Raw genomic sequence first — 22,620 nt, 5'->3', positions numbered from 1 at the left:
AGTTATGTTGTAACAAGTGCACTTGTCGGTCTCCGTTTATCGCTCCGCCTCCTCTGGACTATCACACACACACACACACACACACATATACACCGAAGGTCTAATGCACTCGTGTATCGCTTGTCTTTCTGGAGAATAGAACTGTATATATCACACATCCCCTCACAGAAGAGACAGGCAGGACTGCAGTTATAAGGCAAGTTTAGCGGTTCTTGTATTTCTACCCTCAATGAATCACGTCGGGATTTATTTAGTTCTGTTCTGTCTGTGTTGTTGGTCTCCGTCGTCGGCCTGCTGTTAGTCTGTCGCATAAGACACTTTATTCAGTGTCAGAAATGAATGTTTTGCACATATTAAAGCATAGAAACGTCTAGCTACCTAGTATCGCTACAAATTGCAGTTAATAAGTTAATAATTAAGTGAACCGCAGTGATTTGCGAAGGTTTAATGGAGTGAGACAACACCAAGACAAATGCTTGGCATGCCATACATTTTAGGGAAAAAATAATGTACAGAACAACCGTTGACACCAAATAAATCGCCACTAAACGTGTTTTTTAAATGTATTGATGAGGTTTTAAACCAGTCCTGTTCGTTTGTCGCGTTTTAGTAGTTTGACTACATTTGTATACAGTGTAGGCTGTGATGTTACACTGAGTGTGATTTATGTGTTGAAATGAATGGGAGGCTCTTAGTCTGCATGTGTATAATTTATAAGATGCCAATGATGTGGCTGTTTGAGCATAAAATAATTTGCCATGCAAATAATTAAGACTGAAAATTGAGAATTAATTGAGAATTATTATTACTGTAAAAACCTAATGCACATATTTAACTGAGTAAAGCCAAAGAGCAGCATTCATACCAGTTATCAATGACAGCATTTAAAGGGTTAGTTCACCCAAAAATGAAACTTCTGTCATTTATTACTCAGCCTCATGTCGTTCCACACCTGTACGACCTTCGTTCATCTTTGGAACACAAATTAAGATATTTTTGATGAAATCCAATGACTCATTGAGGCCTCTATTGAGAGCAAAGCCATTCAAACTGTCAAGGTCCAGTTCATGTGGTTCTACCTTAATATTATAAAGTGACAAGAATACTTTTTGTGCGCCAAAAAAAAAAAGAAATAACGACTTTTCAACAATATCTAGTGATGGCCAATTTCAAAACACTGCTTCATGAAGCTTCAGAGCTTTACAAATCGAATCAGTGGTTCGGAGCGCCAAAGTCGAGTGATTTCAGCAATTTAAGCTGCGCACACACTTAACAATTATAAGGCCAATTATGAATGTAAATTGATACTTATGACTGATCGCGCTCAAAAGCGTCCAATCAGAGCCAGTTGCGTTCAGTCTGCGATTACAGTCGGTGTTCAAATTCCATGTGTGAGTTTATAAATCTAAACAATCGCTGTGTGTTGAGCACAGTGTTAGAATGTTTTAGCTAGTCGTTAAATGTGTGCCCCACTTTAGCCGTTTGATAGGAGATCCGGATCACTAATTCGAAACAAAAGATTTGTAAATCTCAGAAGCAGTGATTTGAAATCGGCCATCATGAGATACTGTTGAAATTTTGTTTTTTTGGGCGCACGAAAATTATTCTCGTCACTTTATAATATTAAGGTACAACCACTGTACTCACATGAACTGTTTTAAATGTTTTTTGTACCTTTCTGGATCTTGAGAGGTTTAGTGGCTTTGCTCTCAATAGAGGCCACACTGAGTCATTGCCATTGGTTTTAATCAAAAATATCTTAATTTGTGTTCCGAAGATGAGATTTCCGAAGGTTTACGGATGTAGAACGACATGAGAGTGTGTAATAAATGAATGTAATAAATGTAATAAATTAATTAATTTCATTTTTGGGTGAACTAACCCTTTAACACCAGGCCATCTCCATGCTGCTTACTTTTCTTTATTGATATGGAATAGAACAATTAATGTAGTTATTTTTTTATTAATATAAGTGATGCCCACAGTCTTCAGTAGAACCAATTTGTATTTGGACACTGAAGTTAAAGTAGCATTTGCATAAAAAAAAAAAAAATATGCAAAAAAAAAAAAAAATGTCATCACATGAGCTTATTCCATTAATGTTTAACAACCACAAAGTGTCATTTAAATAATTTTATCATTTAAAATTGGTGCTAAGATCCCATAAACCTAAATGTACAGTATAGTCTTTTGAAAACGGGTGTACATGATTGACATTTCCATAACTTTTTTTTTGTGTTTCTTGTTATGGCAAAATACAAAACTCAATGCCCAGACAAGGGTACAAAAGTTATGTTAGAGTGATATGGAGTGAGTTTTAAATGTTGAGAGAGCGTGAATCACCTTGATATCAGTTTTGCTATTTATTCCCGCTCTGCATCTCACTGCTCCAGCATGTTCACATATGGAGGGATCTCATCACAGATCAGTGCTAACAGGCTACAGGCAGAAGGTGTGGGCTCTTTTGAGCAGGCTTTACACTTCCAGAACCAGGATTTTGAGGCCCTCAAACAGGAGTGTTTGGAAGGGGGCTACCTGTTTGAAGACCCCTGCTTTCCTGCCGAACCACCCTCTCTCGGCTTCAAAGAACTTGCCCCGTATTCCTCTAAAACCCGTGATGTGGAGTGGATGCGCCCTACAGTAAGGAAAAAAGCACCATTATTAGATGTGGTTTGTCTTCAAGGTTAGGATTGGGTTACTCACCCTCATGTCATTCCAAACCTATCAGACTTTTTTCTTCTGTGGAACACAAATTAAGGTATTTTGTCCATACAATGAAAGTCAATAACAGTATTGGACCCCACTGACTTTCATTGTCTTATTGTCTTAACACTTACATACATATTCACTACCTCTTAGTCTCTTATGCTTACCAAGGCTTAATTCATTTGATCAAAACTACAGTAAAAACAGTAATGTTGTGAAAAAGTAATACAATTTAAATATATTTGATGTAATTTCATGTGATGCAAAGCTGAATTTTCAGCATCATTACTCCATTCTTCAGTGTCACATGATCCTTCAGAAATGATTCTAATATGCATTCTAATATGAAACATTTCTTATTATTATCAATGTTGTAAACAGTTGTGCTGCTTAATATTTGTGTGGAAACCGTGATGCATTTTTTTTTTTTTCAGGATTCTTTGAATAGAAAGAACAGCATTTATTTAAAATAAATAATTTTGTAACTTTATAAAATCTTTACTGTCACTTTTGATGAATAAAAGTATTAATTTCTCTAAAAATCATACTTTCCAACAGTAATGTATATACAGCATAGCATTCTAGACAGCGCCATACTCTGGACCCGCCCATCCCTGCAGTTCATAGTCAGAATGTTTATAACCGCACTGACCCCTCCCTTCTCTCTACTGCAGCTGTTGTCACTTTTATAAAGTCACATACACATGGATTATAATGTTTCTGTTGACACGCTTAGTCAAAATACACATGCCTCCTCTGGAGGAATGAAGGCCTCTTTCAGACTGGTCATTGTTATTTTTTTACAGAATACAGAAGTTTCTCTGGCAACATAGGTGTGGCAGCAGTACTTGCGCTCCTGTCATTCCAAAGCCTGTTATTTTTTCCATAATATATGAAAATATGTTCTTTTCCATACCAGGGTTATTATAGCTAACTAAAACTAAAAAACATTTGTGTTACCAGAAATAAAACAATAACTGAAATAAAATTTAAAAAGTAACTATGACTCTTTATCTCAAAAGTCTGGCCATTTTTCTCACAACAGCAAATTCAGACTTTATAACATGCAATTGCAAGTTTATATCTTACAATTCTCACTTTTTTTCTCACAATTCCAGGTTTATATCTCATAATTCTGAGGAAAAAAAAAAGTCAGCTCACAATTCAGATGTTTTTTCTCACAATTGTGAGTTTAGATCTCATTCGCAATTGCGAAAGGAAAAAAGTCAGAATTGTGAAATAAAAAGTCTCAATTAACAAGCTTCCATACTAAAATGACTAAAATTAAAATGATTAAAAACTATATAGATAAATTGAAAAATTAAGAAATAAAAATGACAAAAGCACAACAAAATTACTAAAACTTTAAAATGTAAAATGCAAAAATAAAAATTAATGCAAAATATTAAGAAAAAAAATAATTGAAAGTCAGTCATACTAAAATAACACTGTTCCATTCAATGACAGTTTGTACCCTTAAAAAAGGGAATAAAAAAAGTTTTAAAAATTCTTCCACATTTATCCTTTACCATAAAAATACTATTAACCATACAGGTTTGTTACAACATGGGGGTGCTTTTTCATTTTTGGCTGAACTATTCCTATAATGTCTTACTTGATTCAAACTTGCAAGGAACAAAAAAAAACCTTTAGGCTTCCCAATTCCAGTGTCAGTCCCATCTAATCCCTGCTTTTCTGCAGGAGCTCTGTGATGATCCTCAGTTCATTGTGGGGGGAGCTTCACGGACAGACATATGCCAGGGAGCTCTGGGTAAGTGTTCTGGTTGTACAAAAGTCATCCACTTTGCATAGTTTCTAAATGTTGGTGCTTGGCAGGTATTATGTGTCACAAAATCGCCTCTAAATGATTCTGTGGCTGTACCAGCAAACTCAAAGTCACGACAGAAAAAGCAGCTCATATAACTGACCTGAGGCGTGTCTGCATGTGACTCATCCGTTTCCCACTGACCTTGAGTCAGTGCATGTTTGCAATTGTGCCAACTTATAAAAATGAAAAAAATCTGACTTGCACATTGAGATATGTTACCGCCCTTGTATCTTACTTATGTTTGCTTACTATTAAGCTATCTTAAAACAAGCACACATACCCATTCTTTATTATTAGTGTTTTCCATGTTTCACAATAATAGAAAAGTCAATTAAACTAGGAGAAAACTTACCTCAATCAATTTTAGTTTTTATGTTACCACCCTAATACATTACATACTGTATGTTTGCTCCTATTTCATTGACTGCTATAAAACTATCAAATAGACTACCAGGAAAAAGTCTGCACAAACATACTCATACTTTGTTAGTATTTTCCATGTTTCACAATATTAGAAAGGTCATCAAACCTAGGAGATAACATAAATGGAATAATGGAAATTATATAGTGACCAAAAGTATTAAATTATTCAAAACTCTAATATATTTGAGCCTACATTTCCTTCGGTTGGTAGCGTTTGTTCAGCCTGCCACTGGCCCCTTATGGTTTTGAAGCTGTGGAAAATTCCTCTGCTCTGAGGTGGAGATCTGTGTGGGATGTAAACAGGAATGGGTTCACACACAGGCCTAACAGAGAAAATAAACCCCACCCCTTTCTTTGTGTCCCCCTGCTGGTTGTAAATTGCCAGTTTCAACTGCTGTGTTTTATTAGAAGACATTCAGGGGTTTTAGTTTCACAGTTTAAATAGCTTTTTGAATAAGTGCCATTTTTTTCCCTTGCCTGATCTGTTTTATGTTCCCCTGGTCAGGTGACTGCTGGCTCCTCGCTGCTATAGCTTCCCTGACTCTAAATGAAAGACTCCTCCACAGGGTTGTACCTCATGGCCAGAGCTTTCAGGACGAATATGCTGGAATATTCCACTTTCAGGTTCTGAAACACACTGTGCATGCACTAGAAGTTATTGTGGTAAATGATAAAACAGAGTTTTGATCTAAATAATAGGCTTCAAATAGTTTCATAGACGAACATAAATTGGGCAGAAATATTTATTCAAAACAAAAACATTTAATTTTTATGATTCTTTTCTGGTCCTATTTTAAAATTGAAATTTGTAAGTTATTTTTCTAAATATAAATGTTATATATTTCCACAAGTATTTCTTTGTTGACTTTATGTTAGTCTTATGGTGCAGTTTTGATGGGAAAGAAAGCTCCTTTGTCTAATGTTGACATTATAGCAATGTTTTGAGCACAGCTCACACAGAGTTTTCTGTTGTTTTTTGTTCAGTTTTTGTTTTTGACAACACAGTGAGTCCGTATGACCAATTAGGAAATATTTTGCCCTCTAGCGAAATTCCCGATCATGTGGATTTCTGTTGAAATGCCTGTTTTTTTTGCCTGCAAAATTCACCAAACAATAGAAAACGTGAGCGTACCTTTAAAGGGGACCTTTTTAAGGTATTGATTCTGTTTTTGGGGTCTACTATAATAGGTTTTCATGCTTTAATGTTCAAAAAACACATAATTTCTTTGCACATATTTGACATTGTTGCAACATCTTTCTTCCCAGTCTGTCAGTAATGCTCTGTTTATTTCCTGCCTCTATGAAGGCCCTCATTCTGAAAAGCACAATGTGCTCTGATAGGTCGTTGGACCAGTGTGTTGTGATTGGTCAACTGTTTTGAGTATTTGGGAAATGTCACATCCCTTACCATAACCACAAGTTTCAACATACTACTAACCCAACTCAACCAGGCCTCGGCTGCTTTTTTTTTTTTTTTTGCCTTGGACAGGAATTATTTAAATGAGGGATACTGTGACCTGAACATTCCCAGAAGAAAACTCAAGACTACAATTCATGGAGTTCAGAAACAGTGCACACTGATATAGAGAATGACTTTGTGCTTTACAGACCTTTTTCATGCTTGAGAAGCAGCATTACACACTAAAGAAAGAGCATAATAGGACCCGTTTAATCTGGAAACCTCTAAGCTTTTTCTTCACACAGTTGCTTGCCTCTGTTCTGCAGTTCTGGCAGTTTGGTGAGTGGGTCGACATTGTGATTGACGATCGACTCCCGGTCAAAGACGGAGAGCTCATGTTTGTCCATTCAGCAGAGGGAAATGAGTTCTGGAGTGCCTTGGTTGAAAAAGCCTATGCAAAGTATGTCCTGATAGACATTTTGGTAAAGACCAGCAAATTTTGTTCTTACTAATCAAGAATAATTTACAAAAAGTGCACTTATACTGTCTCTAATTTAAGAACGATTTCCCCATGGTCTGAGTACAGTCTCCTCTCTTGTGTTTGCGTGCATGTGTGTGTGTTTGTTTGTTTTGTGCCAGGCTTAATGGCTCCTATGAAGCTCTCTCTGGAGGCTCCACCACTGAGGGTTTTGAGGATTTCACCGGAGGGGTCTCAGAGATGTACGAGCTCCAGAATGCTCCAAGAGACCTGTACCGAATCATCAGCAAAGCCCTGGATAGAGGCTCCCTGCTGGGCTGCTCTATTGATGTAAGAGCTTTATTCACTTAACGGATACTTCACTCAGAAATTAAAATTATTACCTACTTGAACTCATGTTGCTAGAAACCAGTGAGATTTTTTTTCCCACTTTTATTGCAGATATTTAGCAGAATGTCCAATCTGCTGTTTCTTTACAAAGACTCGAAGAAAGACATTCAATTCAGTGTTTCAAATAAATGCTATTCTTTTGACCTTTATATTCATCAAAGAATTATGAAAAATTTTCAGTTCATATTTATTCATTTATTTATATTGCTTTTATATTGGTAATTTGTTTGTTCTTCACACATTTATTCACACTAATTCTAGATTTAGATTCATTTGTTAATAATTGTTTTCAGATCACCAGTGCCTTTGACATGGAATCTGTAACATTTAAGAAGCTGGTTAAGGGTCACGCTTACTCAGTGACTGCTCTTAAACAGGTAACGCTCCCAGTGTATGTTGATCATCGACACCTTGGAGTTTAATTTTGTGTGCCTTCATGTGTGAGATCTCTCTTCTCTTTAACAGGTGGAATTTAGGGGCCATACGGAGAGGCTTATTCGTATCCGTAACCCGTGGGGTCAGGTAGAATGGACCGGGGCCTGGAGTGATAAGTAAGAAATAACAAAGAAATACTTAGTATTCTTACTCAGTGACTTGGGCTGAACTGAATGTGTATGTTCCTTCCTCAGCTCCCCTGAATGGGATGAGATTGATCCATCTGAGAAGGATGACTTGCACTTACAAATGGAGGATGGAGAGTTCTGGTGAGCTTTACTAGCAATACAATTGCTAATTGAACTTGACACAACAGTAGACCAATAAGCATTGTGTACACTAACAGCATAAAGAAACGGCTCCATTTGTCCCCAGGATGTCATTCAGTGAGTTTTTGCGGCAGTTCTCCAGGCTGGAGATTTGCAATCTGTCCCCTGATGCTCTGAGTGATGATGACCTGAGCCACTGGAACACCATCAAGTTTCACGGTGCCTGGCGGAGGGGCAGTACCGCAGGAGGCTGCCGAAATCATCCCAGTGAGTTCTGCCAATGTTCATGTCCAGCGATTTTATCGATTGAGGTCACAGAGTGGCTATATTGTTGGTCATAATTGGAGTCTCTACTACATTGTTAGGCTTTGCAAATGGCCATATTTCTTTAAAAACATGATAAAAAAATCTAATTTGCCAATTAATTGGTTTTCCTGGATTTCCTAAGATTCTGGAGGAGGAAATGTTTGGATATACACTACACTCATAAGTCCCTTATGCTCACAGAGGATCATATCACGAACAAGAAGAACAATTATTAATGCATGAATCAAACTCAGCTACCAGCTTTACCTGGGATTTGAACCGCATAACTGGTACATGTTTCTGTACTATTTGGCAGACACATTTTGGATCAATCCTCAGTATAAGATCACGCTGCTGGAGGAAGATGATGACCCCGAGGATGAAGAAGTGGCCTGCAGCTTCCTGGTGGCTTTAATGCAGAAAGACCGCAGACGGTACCGCCGCCACGGACAGGACATGCACACCATCGGTTTTGCTATCTACGAGGTGAAGATACATACATACACATATATAATAAATATATATATATATATATATAATATATATATATATATATATATATATATATATATATATATATATATATATATATATATATATAATATATATATTTATTTTTGGCAGCAACTTGATTTGTAATGTTGATTTTGTTAACTTTTTGCTCATTGTTTTACAAAGCTAGTTTTTAGCTAGGTGTTTACAAAGCAAGGTGTTATCTCACAACTGGTGGGATGATTTGAGTGTTTTTGGTATCTAATTATTAATTATAGAAGTCCTTAATAATTTTTTTAGAAATAAAATAATTCATTGTTCATTACAAAAATAATACAAAATAATTGTTTTCTTTCCATTTTTTTTTTCGCCTCCTTGCAGATTCCTGAAGAGGTATGATACCATGTCAACAATTTCTTTGCTAAATAGGTTTGACTACATCATTAAGCCTTGTATACTTTCATAAATGGGTCATTTATTCTTAAAATGCAAGGTTTGAAGATTGAATTTTCCTCTATATTATTCACAGTGGAATAACAGAAACATAACTTTGCATACTGTACAGATTTGTCATTTCCATCTGTCTGCAGTATGCAGGCTGTCAGAATGTGCATCTTAAAAAAGATTTCTTCCTGACACACTCATCTTCCGCACGCTCTGAGACCTTCATAAACCTGCGGGAGGTGAGCACCCGTCTCCGCCTCCCTCCCGGGGAATACATCATCGTCCCCTCCACCTACGAACCTAGCAAAGAGGCTGATTTTGTCCTACGAGTCTTTACTGAGAAGCAGTCAGAGACAGAGTGAGTATGTGTTTGAGTACTTCAGTCATTTTCTTCTTACAGAACTAGTTCAAATACAGTCATTGTTGAAACATTGTTGTTTCTTTCCAATGTCCAAGCTATATATATATATATATATATATATATATATATATATATATATATATATATATATATATATATATATATATATATATATATATATATATATATATATATATATATATTAGTACCGTCCAAAAGTTTGGAACCACTAAGATTTTTAATGTTTTCAAAAGAAGTTTCGTCTGCTCACCAAGGCTACATTTATTTAATTAAAAATACAGTAAAAACAGTAATATTGTGAAATATTATTAAAATTTTAAATAACTGTTTTCTATTTGAATATATTTCACAAAGTAATTTATTCCTGTGATGGCAAAGCTGAATTTTCAGCATCATTACTCAAGTCTTCAGTGTCACATGATCCTTCAGAAATCATTTTCTAATATGCTGATCTGCTGCTCAAGAAACATTTAATGTGTACAATTGTACAAAATATTTGTGTACAATATTTTTTTTTCAGGATTATTTGATGAATAGAAAGTTCAAAAGAACAGTGTTTATCTGAAATCTAATCTTTTGTAACATTATAAATGTCTTTACTGCCACTTTTTATTGATTTAATGCATCCTTGCTGAATAAAATTATTAATTTCTTTAATTTCTTTAAAAAAAAAATAAAATAAAAATTCTTACTGACCCCAAACTTTTGAACGGTAGTGTATAATGCTACAGAAGCTTTGTATTTCAGATAAATGCTGTTCTTTTGAACTTTCTATTCATTAAGGAATCCTGAAAAAACATCAAAACATCAACAATGAAAATAATCATAAATGTTTATTGAGCAGCAGATCAGCATATTAGAATGATTTCTGAAGGATCATGTGACACTGAAGACTGGAGTAACGATGCTGAAAATTCAGCTTTGCCATCACAGGAATAAATTACTTTGTCAAATATATTTAAATAATACACAGTTATTTTAAATTGTAATAATATTTCACAATATTACTGTTTTTTTACTGTATTTTTAATTAAATAAATGTAGCCTTGGTGAGCAGACGAAACTTCTTTTAAAAACATTAAAAATCTTAGTGGTTCCAAACTTTTGGACTGTACTGTACTGTACTGTACTGTACTGTATGTATGTATATATATATATAATATATATTATAGAGAGAGAGAGAGAAGCACAGTGGACAGAAAAATAAATAATTGTAATAATTTGTGATAATTTTATATATAACTTACAAATATAACTACATTTGCATACAATAATAGAGTGCACTAGTCATACTGAACACACTTAAATGGTGCTATTTTGTAATATTTTTTTGTATATATAAAAATATAGTAATTTTCTCTGGTCAAATTTCCTGTTGTGTTTCTGTTACGTGGGTGTTTCAGAGTGACTGGGAGCAGGATCCAATTGCAAAATAAACCTTTGATTTAAACAAACAAAACAAAAGTAAATCCAGGCAAAGGGAGATGTAAAAATGTAAATCCAAAAAACCGAGAAAAGGCAGGCAAAAACAGAACTGACAACAACTCATGCAAGATATCCACACTGAACAACACCAGACATTGAAAAAGGGAAACATTGGGGTACAAATACACAGGATATGAGAGGCTAACTAGGAACAGTAGATGGGAATCAATCACTATGGAAACAAACAATAGTTACTATAGAAACAAAGAAAAACTAAATATGGGAAGTGAACTCTGGAAACAATAGGAATAGTAAACACACTTCAAAATAAAAGTCCTTGAACACGAGACAGGGGAAACGAGACCAGAATCATAAGTGTTCCATGGAAAATTGGGTTTGAAATGACATGAGGGTTATTAACGTTTATTTTGTCACAAAATATGTTTTCTCTTCAAAGGGAGTTGGATGATGAGATTTCAGCTGACCTGGAGGATGAGGTAAGATTTTTAATCTACATTCTCACATAAACTTTGACAAAAAAAAATTATACCAAGTGTTTTAGAGTTTAATTTTAGACTGATGAATAAACGTGGTTCATTTGGTTTTCTTGTAGGCAGAAATTACAGAGGATGACATTGATGACTCTTTCAAGTCCATGTTTGCCCAGCTGGCTGGAGAGGCGAGTGAATATATAAAAATGGTCCAAATGTTAGGTTTGGGCATATAATTGATCATTTTTGTCTTGTTTCAGGATATGGAGATATCTGTCCGTGAACTCAGGACTATTCTCAACAGAGTAGTGTCCAAACGTGAGTAATACGTAACAGTTTGCTCACATTTGGGGTCGACTCAAAATGTACCGGTTTATCTGAATGGAGTGAACCATTTGTTTCTCAGACAAGGATCTAAAGACAGATGGCTTCAGCATGGAGTCCTGCAGAACTATGGTCAACCTCTTGGATGTATCCTTCGCTATTCTTGGTTAAATACAACATAAGCTCTATTGTTATTCTGTGGATTTAGCCCTTTAAAACAACATAAATGCTGACCAAAGTGCTGCACAACATATGAGACAAAAACATTCTCATACAATACAATTTAAATACTAATAAAATAAATCGAAAGAAAACAGAACACAAATTATTAAAATAAAATAAAAATAAAAAATCACCATGCAAAATAAAACAAAATTAAAACTAAAATATTAGTTCAAGGAATTTAGAAGATTTAAATGTGGATAGAGTAGGGGATAGTCTAATAGACAATGGTAGGGAATAACAGAGCTTTGGACCAAGAAGTGAGAAAGCCCTGTCACCTTTGGATTTAAGTTGAGATTTTGGAACATTTAATAACATCTGGGTGGAAGATCTAAGTGTTCTCTCAGAAGAGTAGGAATGAAGAAGATGAAATATAAGTAGTGGCAAGACCATGAAGTGATTTAAATGCATACTAAAACCTTAAAATCAACTCTGAATTGAACGGGTAACAAGTGAAGTGACGCTAACACAGGTGTGGTATGTTCTCTCTTTTTTGTCCCTGTCAAAAAACGAGCAGCAGCGTTCTGTACTAGTTGCAAGCACAATAGCGAGGACTGATTTATTCCAGTGTAAAGAGCGTTACAGTAGTCCAACCTGGTTGAGATGAATGCATGAATAACGGTCTAACTACAGAATTGATTTATTTGTCAAATTTTAACTCGGGGGTCAAGGGTAACTCCCAGATTTTTAACTTTATTGCAAATGTTTTCTTGAAAAGGGCCCAGGGTAGATCTTAGATTATTTAAAAGGTGTGAAGGGCCAAACAACATAACTTCAGTCTTTTTCTGATTTAGTTGAAGGAAATTATTGTCCATCCAAACCTTAAAGGGATAGTTCACCCAAAAATGAAAATTTGAAGTTTATCTGCTTACCCCCAGTGCATTCAAGATGTAGGTGACTTTGTTTCTTTAGTAGAACACAAATGATGATTTTTAACTTTTGAAGGTCTTGCTTAGTGAGGTCTGATCGTGCTCTGACAGCGGCGGTGATGTCTCGCTCTCATTGAAGTATATGCGCGAGACATCACTGCCTCTGTCAGAGCACGATCAGACCTCACTAAGCGAGTGCTGAATGCAGTTGGACATAGTGGTGTATTAGAGGTAAAAAATGATATAAATACTGTTTGGTTTCTCGCACAAACCGATCGTTTCGTGTCTTAGGACATCAATGTATCGTCACGAGACCCAGGGTTTAATTTGGATTTGTCTGTGCAAGTTTTATTTACTCTTATAAAAGAAGTTCCCGTTGACCCACATTATACGGCTGACAGACGGCAAAGGTTGGAGTTAAAAATCATCATTTGTGTTTTACTGAAGAAACAAAGTCACCTACATCTTGGATGCGCTGAGGGTAAGCAGATAAACATCAAATTTTCATTTTTGTGTGAACTATCCCTTTAATGTCCTCTAAACAAGCTATCAGAGAGGACACTGAATCAGTACCTGATTTTAAAGGAAAACAGAGCTGAGTATCATCGGCATAAATGTGATGTGAAACTTTATGGGACTCAAAAATTAAGCGGAGAGGGAGTAAATATAAAGAAAATAAGATTGGACCCAGAATTGAGCCCTCGGGCACCCCACAAGTGAGCTTGATGAAAATTCTCCAATTTCCACTGAAAAACTCCTATTTGTGAGATAAGATGCAAACCAATCTAAAGCAACATGACGAATGTCAACTTCAAGGTCTAATCTCTTTATAAAGGATACAATGATCCACTGTATCAAAAGCCGCACTTAAGTCCAATAATAGCAGCATAGTGCAGTTGCCAGAGTCTGCAGATAGTAAGAGGTCATTTACTACCCTTAAAAGTGCAGATTCAGTACTGTGTTTGGCTCTGAAACCAGACTGAAAAGCATCCAGAATGTTGTTAGAAATTAAGTAGGGGGGAATTTGATTTAGTATACACTTTTCCAGAACTTTGTGCAAAAATTGAGTATTTGAAATGGGCCTATAGTTATTAAAATCAGAGGGATTGAGATTTGCTTTTTGAGTAAAGGATGGACCACAGCAAGATGGAACAGTACCTGTTGGTAAATTATTACTACAGAAAATCACTTTTGACTCATTTCTGAGTTAATCTTTACATTACATTAAAGATTACATTTACATTAATACAAATACAGTGGAAGTCTATATTTAAGAAAATCATAAAAGAAGAAACATGAAGCTCATATTTTTATGTGAATACTTTTTGGCTTCAAATGGCAATGACAGCAGAAAAACTGGATATAATTTTATACACAAAGGTTGGCAGTATATGTTTATAGAATAACAAATAATTTATTCTGGTACAATGCCTTGCTAAATTATTTTCTGTGGTAATTGACATCATGTCAGTTTTGATCAGACAACCTGCATCAGTTTTTATTCTCAACTCTGTTCATCAGAAAGATGGTAGTGCACGTTTGGGCTTAGTAGAGTTTCAGATCCTCTGGAACAAGATAAGGAAGTTTCTGGTGAGTGGAGATCTTTTCTATTTTTTAGCCCACTGAAATAAAACTTTTTTCCCCTGAAATGTTTATAGATCATTCTGTATAGTGTTCAATAGAAATAATTGATGTATTCTTTTCCACTCAGGGGATCTTCAGAGAGTTTGATATTGATAAGTCAGGAACAATGAGCTCTTATGAGATGCGTATTGCTGTAGAATCAGCAGGTAAAGAGGCATTCATTATTGGGGCACACTCACAAACAAAAACTTTCCACACCTGCCAATGAAGGGTGAATTAAGATAATTTACTGTCTATTAAAATGTATCAGCCATTATTGTTTTTAAAGAAATTAAAACTTTTATTCTGCAAGGATGCATTAAATTGATCAAAAGTGACAGTAAAGACATTTATAATGTTAAAAAAGATTTCTATTTCAAATAATGCCTTTCTTTTGAAGTTTCTACTCATCAAAAATTCCTGAAAAAAATATTAATGGCTGCTTAAAATTAAGCTTTGCCCTCACAGAAATAAATTTTAAAATATATAAAAATAGAAAAGAGTCATTTTAAATGCAGCCTTTGTGGGAAAATCTTACAACCCCAAATTTTTGAATGATACATAATGGTAACACTTTACAATACGGTTCCATTTGTACAGTTCCATCAACTACATTAGTTATCATGTAATGAGAAATTATCATAAAGCACTTATTAATCTTAGTTAATGGTAATTTCAAGTAATACATTACTAAAATTAAAAGTTTAAATAACATATCTATTAGCATTTTTAATGGACTTGAGCTGAAATGAACTAACAATAAATATTTGTTTTTATTAACTAACATTAACAAAGAATCATAAATACTGTTACAAATGTATTGCTCATTGTTTGTTAATTTTAGTTATTTGTTAATGCATTAACTAATGGGACCTTATTGAAAAGTGTAAAGCTCATCCTGTTCGCTTTCTTTACAGGCTTTAAGCTCAATAACAGACTCAACCAGATCCTCGTAGCCAGATATGCTGAAAATGAAGTCATCGATTTTGATAACTTTGTCTGCTGCTTGATCAAACTCGAGGCCATGTTCAGTAGGTGTTTCTCTTTGAATCACATGGTGCCTCTTCATTTTTAATTACACTTAAACACTTTATGCTTGCCCCTTCATTGTCTTGCACTTCCTTGTAGGATCTTTTCAGCAGTTGGACAAAGATGGAACAGGAACGGCTGAGATGAATTTGTCTGAGGTGCTTTGGCTTGAGTTCTTGATATTCAAAATCTTCAAACAATCATTTACAAAACACTTTGCTTATTATCATTCTCTCTCCTTCCTTTTGTGTAGTGGCTCTTCATGACCATGTGTGGTTGAGATAGACCATTTCATCAGTGTCCAACTCAAGAACCTGCTGCAATGTGCCTCAATGCTGAACTCCTCATGCAACAATCCTGTTTCCAATATAGCCTCATTAGAATAAAGTTATACTAGTTTTATAATGATTTCTTAATATAACATATTAGTTAGTTACACTACAAAAAAAAACTCTGTGAAACACAAAAGAAAAACTCCACACACCGCTTCTCTAAGGACTGATGGAATGGCTGAGAAACATCATGTGCATGGGATGATGTTTTGCATTTGTCCTAAAAGAAGACCAGCCTTCGTTTCCAAAAGGTTGTGTAACAGTGCACATCATGTTCTCCTAAAAGGTAAACTAATGCATATTATTATAAAAGCTTTAGATGCACAATACAATAATTGTGTAGATATTGTCACTGACTTCCTATGATCAGAGCTTGAGAATAAACTGTTAAAATTTAACTTGCCTAAGTTTGTTTTATTTCACTTGTTCCGAAAACAAGTCTTCCAAAAGCCTGAAACATCCTTACAAGTGAATCATATTGGAGCATTTAAAGGTGCTAAAGAGGATGTTTTGTTTTATACATTTTTGCAATATTACTTGAAACTGTCTTTACTAACTGATAAAAGACTATTTATTAGGTGCACTGAAAGTAATAATATTAATATACATCATCTGTGCACGAGGTAGGACCTTAAAAACATCAGCCAATCAGCCAACGTCACAGCAGTGATTGACGAGCCAGAGGGCCAATCGTTTACGTGATGATCGCGTAAACGATTGGCCCTCTGGCTTGTCAATCACTGCCATGACGTTCCTTGTGAGAGACGAGCGCGGCTGCGCGCTCCAGTAACTTTCCACACTCCACAGGCGCCGCATGCAATGTTTTTGTCCGGAGACGGGAGTAACAACTGCAGATTATGAGTGACCTGCGGTGAGTCCGATATAATGAATCCACTAACACGACACAGCGAATGCCGGTGGTAAAAACGCGTGTTTCAGTACGAGTGTTTACGAGTTTTGGGAGGCGTTCCTTTGAAGGAGGGGGGTTGTTCTTATGCATGCGCTCATTTCAAAAACTCAGTAACAGTCTTTGGTTTCTCAGTCGACGAAAAGATCCTCTTTAGCACCTTTAATGGTGATTTGTGTATGTGTTTGAGAATACTATAAATAGAAATTACATGCCTCAAATCAGTTGATAATCTCTACAAAATTAAAATTACAGCAGTTTCATCTGCACATTTTATAATAACCATATAGTAACCATGAAAGCACATTTGCTAAATGGAAAGAACACATTTTTATATATTTACAAAGATAAGTAGTTACATATTTTGGGATTTGTCCTCCTAGAATACAAAAACGCTCATCTAAACAAATCGCTGAGCAATGGCTAACAGTTTAGAATATTCCCCTTCCATTTTGCGCAGGTGAGTTGGTATAGGAGTTTTTATTCTCGTTCCTGTAGGGTTTCCATTCTCCTCAATCAGAACAACATTATTTGAATCGAAGCGTGGGGTCATTCGCGCTCCAGGCATCTTATGCCCCACTATGAGAGCTTTTTTCTTCTGTCCTTTAATGGCCAGTAAGACTCTGTCTCCCACTTTACCGACTCCATTCTTGGTGTACACGTGAATGACTTTTGGTGGACGGTGGTGATGGGCATTTCCAAGAGCGCTGTTGTCGACCACCCTCACGCGTGTTAACTTCTGAATAGCGGCCACAGTTGCTGAGACACTGCGGTGAGGTGGATAAAATGATATTTGTTCAGAACAAAAACAGGTTTATTTGAATTATTAAGAAAACATCTCAAATCATTCATCATGTCTAATGTGCTGCTCGATTAAAAAGTACAATATAATTTTTGGAGAAACTGAACCACTAATCATATATTGAGAACAAAACATTTGAATTCCCATTAGTTTATAAATCACTAACCTTCTTTGGATAACAAACCCAAGGTGACCACACTTGCTGACCAATGAATTTCTATGACTTTTGCTGTCATTCATGATTATAAATGATAGTATAAATAATAATTGCAATAATAAAATTCCCTCATGATTATGGGAACTCTGCAAAACTCAAGTACAACCTCAAAAATTAAGAAATTGTTTACCTGAAAGCCCTCTGCTGCATTAGTTTGGGCAAAATCACCCCGGACAACGACAGGGCCATTCTAACCTGACAATAAAAACAATCCAAAATTTATAATAATAACAATAATATTATATAACTTTATAATATAACTTGTTCCCTATTAAAAACGAGAATTTATATAGAGCATCCTGCGTTTAACAGCTCTCATGTTATTTAACATCGGCGAAAGGATGCAAATTAACTCAAGCGTCTATCTAAACATTGGTCAAAATGTACTTGTAAAGTGATATTAAATAGTGTGAATAAATAACGTTATTACCAGCTCGGATCATTCACACCACACCAATGTCACACGCTCATCGGCTTTGCGTCATCGGAAAGCGACGTTTGTTTGATCTTTTTCTTCTATTGTTTCAATGGCAGCGAACCGAGCTCATTCGCGCCCCCTGGAGTGTTGGAGGAGACACACCACATAAGAAAAGCACGAAAACGACACTATCTCAAACGATTGTTTAATAGTTTAATAGTACATTAAACTGTAACATATTTAGATATAAGTCTAGCATGTGCCCGATGATGATGCATCAGTGTAATAGGAAATAAATAGAAACATTTGCTAATTTTGTTGTTATATCACAAAATGTCAAATATTAGCATAAAAGAGGGGCAAGGGGCAGAATGTATAAATTACTTTTGATATAATTCTTATTCAAATTTATATATTTGTAAAGTGTCATTAATGTAAAATACTAAATCAACTATTTTATTTCAAATTTTATTTTGACAATTTAGTTTAATAATTGAATAATATTTTTAAAATAAAAATTTGAATAAAAAATGTGTTTGAAAGACAAAAGGTATAGCAATACATGGTTAAATGACTTACTGAGTGATAATTCAAATAATAATTAATGTGTTTGTCAGGAGTTGATTCGATAGGCAATGTTGAGAAATGATTTCTGTAAATCCAATGGTCAAATTCTCTCAATTTTTGTGTAGTCACCTAACTAGACTTTCTGAATGTATATAAGCGATATGCTTTTTTTAGAAAGGAAAATTTAAAACATGAATAAGAAGAATTGGGAAGAATAAATATATTATGAATGGTTTACTGCCATTGTGTGAATAATATGTAACCATGTAATCAATAGTGTGGTCTGATTACGAGTGTTTTAAAAAGTAATATAATCAAATTACACATACTTAATTTTTGTAATCTGATGACGTAATCCAGATTACATGTAACTACCCAGGGTTAGGGTTAGTATTAGGGTGTATATATATATATATATATATATATATATATATATATATATATATATATATATATATATATATATATATATATATATATATATATATATATATATATTAGTATTGTTTTTCTCTGTATTTATTTTTGCTGTTTTTAACTTTATTTTTATTATTTTAAGCTTGCTTTATTTATTCATTCATTCATTCATATCCACATGTCTGTTACTGTTACCACGATGACAATATTTTGAAATCAACAGCTAGAGGTCACTATTGGACTGGAAATGTAACACAAAACTGCAGTCTGTGGTGTTGTAAATACATTAAGAAATCAGAAATTATTATTATTATTAAGATTTCTCCATGAAATCGGTTAGATTTAGGGTAGGGTCTAGAGTTTTATTATTGTTATTGAATAACAAGAACATGAACAATATAGCTAACCATGTATAGTCTAAACAGTTTTTAACCAATAAATAAAATTGCTAAGAGGAATGGACAACATTATTACACAAATACATGAAAGGAGTCATTCTGTACAATCTGAACAGCTTTCTGCTTAGGGTAACGTTCTATAGTGGTTTAGGCGTGTTCGAAGGCCACGCCCCTCTTTTCCAACATCCGGGACTTTCAGCGCGAAGCTGGAAAAAAACACTTCAGACTCTCAAGAACGACCATAAACGTAGAGTGTAACGGCTTTTCTCGCCATTTACTGTCTTTTTTAAAAGAAATTAAACTTATACTAGCGGTGGTACGCTGCTTTTAAGCCTCTTGTGACTTAACTTGAGCCGTTTTCTTGGGAAAGTTTGAGGTGACGGACAGTGTCAGTTTGTGGCTGTCACGCAAGCACGCGCGCGCTCCCTCAAACAGCCACGCGCACGTGCACACTCGCTCTCACTGGTCAGCGGGAACGCGCCTCGGGTCCCAGTCAGTCAGAACCGACCCGAGTCTCGAGCGGAATAGTGACGGACAGAAACGGTAAGAAACCGGTACTTACGGAACCAACTGTCATGAAAGTCCAGGCAGGTCACTAAAATGTAATAAGCGAATTAACGGCACGAGACTTTAGTGACATTTACACACTTTATGCCTTTGAGGACAAGCTAGCAGGCTAACCGCTAACTAGAGTCATAAATATTGAATATTACTTAGCATATTCATCAATTATAATATTTACATACATTTAGCTTTGTATAGTGGATACTAAATGTGTTTAATATTGAAGTTACTTGTTATTTATTTGTTTTTTGGGGGTAAATAAAGTGCTTTAAGTTAGTCTGTCACGCTGCTGAATGAGTGTTGGTTTATATTTAGCACATGAGCAGAAATATCAACACAAATATAGATTTTTATTTATAAATGTATCTACATTGAAGTGTTATTATAATATCCTGACGCATTCAACACTGCTTTATATACATGATACAGACAAGCATGATACTGTACGCACAATTCTTTGGTTAAACTACTTAACATTCAAGGTATTATTTGTCTATATAAATGAAGTGTTTATTAAAAGTTATTGTATAAACTAATTAGCTGACAAAAGAGCAAAGAAGAACTGAGAAATAAAACACATTAGTCTTCCGTGCCTGTGATATTTCTCTGCTTTGTCACATTATATTATGAGGAGTGTGTTGTGTGTCTGGTGTTAATCAGCTCTGAGTCCAGACACACATGACTAAAGCCTCTATTTGTGGGTGTGTGAGATAGTGTGAGAGGCCAGGCTTATCTACCCCACATTTGAAATGTTTTATAAAATAACACTAAGATAACTTGCTGAATTTGGTGGAATAGATTTGGTAGCATAGTAAAAAAGCACTGGCTATGCAATTTTCTTTACTGTATGTCTTTGCTGTGTGCTGTTAGATTGCTTCATTGTCTCAGCAAACTGGTCATTAAGGTTACGTTTTACACAAATAGGCCGCTTTTCAGAGAGGAGACAGTAACCATCCCATTCAGTGTTTTCTACATGGACTGTCTTAAATTCTGACAGCTGCCAATCATTGTCTTCATCTGCAGAATATTAAGCAAGTTGAAGGGAAGCAAGTTGATCTTGATTCAGCTGTGGAGTTGCTGCTGACATGGGGACACCAGGATCAGGACGAAAACGGGCCCCAATTAAAGACCGTTTCTCAGCGGAGGATGAGGCTCTGAGCAGCATCGCCAGAGAGGTAAGAGGTGTTCGCCTGTGACCCCCGTTTATCTCACTAATGTCATCTTGTGGCTGGTGGTTTCCTGTGACCACAGTAAAGGAAGCGCTCACCCAGAAATGAAACTCCTGTTGATGTTTTCTCACCCTGAGGTTGTTACAATGATTTTGGATTAAGCATATAAAAAGAAAATAGTCATACCCTCCACTGCAGCTTCCGAATCTCATTTGCATTTACACATAACACAAGAGAACCAATGACATTTGCTGTCAATGATGTCAAACATTTTTGGAGTTTGATTGCCATTCTATAGACTCTCTCTGTATGCTTTCCACTGGTGTTTAAAAAAAAAAATTCTGACATTTGGAACAACAGGAGTAAATGAAGTGATAGGTGAACTAATTCTTGAAAACAGAGCAGTACTTTTCTGTCATTATAGGAAGCCCCATTAAAGATATCTGAGAGAACTAAAGGTGCTGTAAGCGACTTGATTTTTTGAAAAAAAAAAAAAAAAAAAAAAAAAAACAAAAATGTCCTTACTACATGCCACATATTACAGGAACATGTGTACCTGTCTCTGTGACAGCTCTAGGCCCTGTAAACAGTAAAGAAAAAAGAAGAAAAAAAAGTACTCAGGGTAGCGGCCAACACCTTGTAATCAGAAACTCCTTCCAGCTGTCAATCATTATGCCTGTTTGGGTTTGCTGACGTTGGATTTGCTGGCATGTCTTCAAAGGGTGGTGTTTTAGAGAGAGTTCGTGTTATGACATCTTAAATAGGGATCCTATCTGTATTTAAGTGACTGTCCCAGATGAAAATATTAACCCTGTAGAGCCTGACATATGATAGTCAGAAAAATCATTTTTTTAAATTGGAAGTTTTTTGTATCATATTTTATACTTCAGGCTTTTATGGCCCATATTGGAAGGATTTGGAGAAAAAACATTGGTTTTATTCAAAGGCCCAAACTGAGCAAAAATATGCAATTTGGTGCAGATATGCAATTTGTGTGTGCGATGCAGAACAGTTATGATTGAGATATAAACAGTTAAATGTTTTTCAAAAGCCCATTTTATTTGATACTTACATTTAGGGATGCACTGATATGAAAATTTTGACCGATACAATAATCCTTTATATTTCAAAGCCGATAACCGATATATTGGCTGGCCGATAAATCTAAATCCAAATTTTTATGTAATTTTTTTAGAGCATGATTACAAAAACAAAAGTCTCACCATTAAAAGCCATGCCCCAAGCAAACAATTGTATCGATGCTCTCATTATAATTTTATTTAGCCTATATGAC

The 22,620-nt window shown here is 35.2% G+C and overlaps 3 protein-coding genes across 16 annotated transcripts in view; 2 read left to right on the top strand and 1 right to left on the bottom strand.

Annotated features, from left to right (window-relative positions):
• Window positions 1-72: 72 nt before the first annotated feature.
• Window positions 73-16,519, top strand: capn1a (calpain 1, (mu/I) large subunit a). Its single transcript, XM_067386028.1, has 22 exons — window positions 73-196; window positions 2,394-2,640; window positions 4,408-4,477; window positions 5,463-5,581; window positions 6,683-6,816; window positions 6,996-7,164; window positions 7,518-7,601; window positions 7,690-7,775; window positions 7,854-7,928; window positions 8,035-8,195; window positions 8,551-8,720; window positions 9,108-9,119; window positions 9,317-9,528; window positions 11,435-11,474; window positions 11,591-11,656; window positions 11,729-11,786; window positions 11,875-11,939; window positions 14,405-14,473; window positions 14,595-14,673; window positions 15,424-15,537; window positions 15,635-15,693; window positions 15,789-16,519. The coding sequence occupies exons 2-22, from the start codon at window positions 2,395-2,397 to the stop codon at window positions 15,813-15,815; spliced, it is 2,115 nt and encodes a 704-aa protein (XP_067242129.1). The 5' UTR covers window positions 73-196; window position 2,394; the 3' UTR covers window positions 15,816-16,519.
• A 108-nt stretch (window positions 16,520-16,627) lies between these two features.
• On the bottom strand, window positions 16,628-18,313 carry mrpl14 (mitochondrial ribosomal protein L14). 2 transcript variants are annotated; one of them, XM_067385169.1, is made up of 3 exons: window positions 18,224-18,313; window positions 17,924-17,988; window positions 16,628-17,541 (listed from the first exon to the last, which is right to left on the bottom strand). In XM_067385169.1, the coding sequence occupies exons 2-3, from the start codon at window positions 17,980-17,982 to the stop codon at window positions 17,175-17,177; spliced, it is 426 nt and encodes a 141-aa protein (XP_067241270.1). In that variant the 5' UTR covers window positions 17,983-17,988; window positions 18,224-18,313; the 3' UTR covers window positions 16,628-17,174. The 2 variants fall into 2 exon arrangements, with proteins under 2 accessions (XP_067241270.1, XP_067241271.1); XM_067385170.1 differs by having other exon boundaries at window positions 17,924-17,983; window positions 18,224-18,280.
• A 1,405-nt stretch (window positions 18,314-19,718) lies between these two features.
• The window catches only part of lrrfip2 (leucine rich repeat (in FLII) interacting protein 2), a 31,150-nt gene continuing 28,248 nt past the window's right edge, over window positions 19,719-22,620 (top strand). For 2 of the 13 annotated variants that reach the window (XM_067386013.1, XM_067386012.1), the window contains exons 1-2: window positions 19,724-20,136; window positions 21,181-21,332. In XM_067386013.1, the coding sequence (XP_067242114.1) occupies window positions 21,243-21,332 (90 nt within the window). In that variant the 5' untranslated portion in view covers window positions 19,724-20,136; window positions 21,181-21,242. Of the gene's footprint in view, window positions 20,137-21,180; window positions 21,333-22,620 lie in introns of all 13 variants that reach the window. The other 11 variants (XM_067386019.1, XM_067386016.1, XM_067386014.1 and 8 more) reach the window with 10 other exon arrangements.

This window comes from Chanodichthys erythropterus, chromosome 5 (assembly GCF_024489055.1).
Source record: "Chanodichthys erythropterus isolate Z2021 chromosome 5, ASM2448905v1, whole genome shotgun sequence".
Lineage (NCBI taxonomy): Eukaryota > Metazoa > Chordata > Actinopteri > Cypriniformes > Xenocyprididae > Chanodichthys > Chanodichthys erythropterus.
The sequence above is the reverse complement of the archived record's forward strand: the minus strand, read 5'-3'. Positions and strand labels throughout refer to the sequence as shown.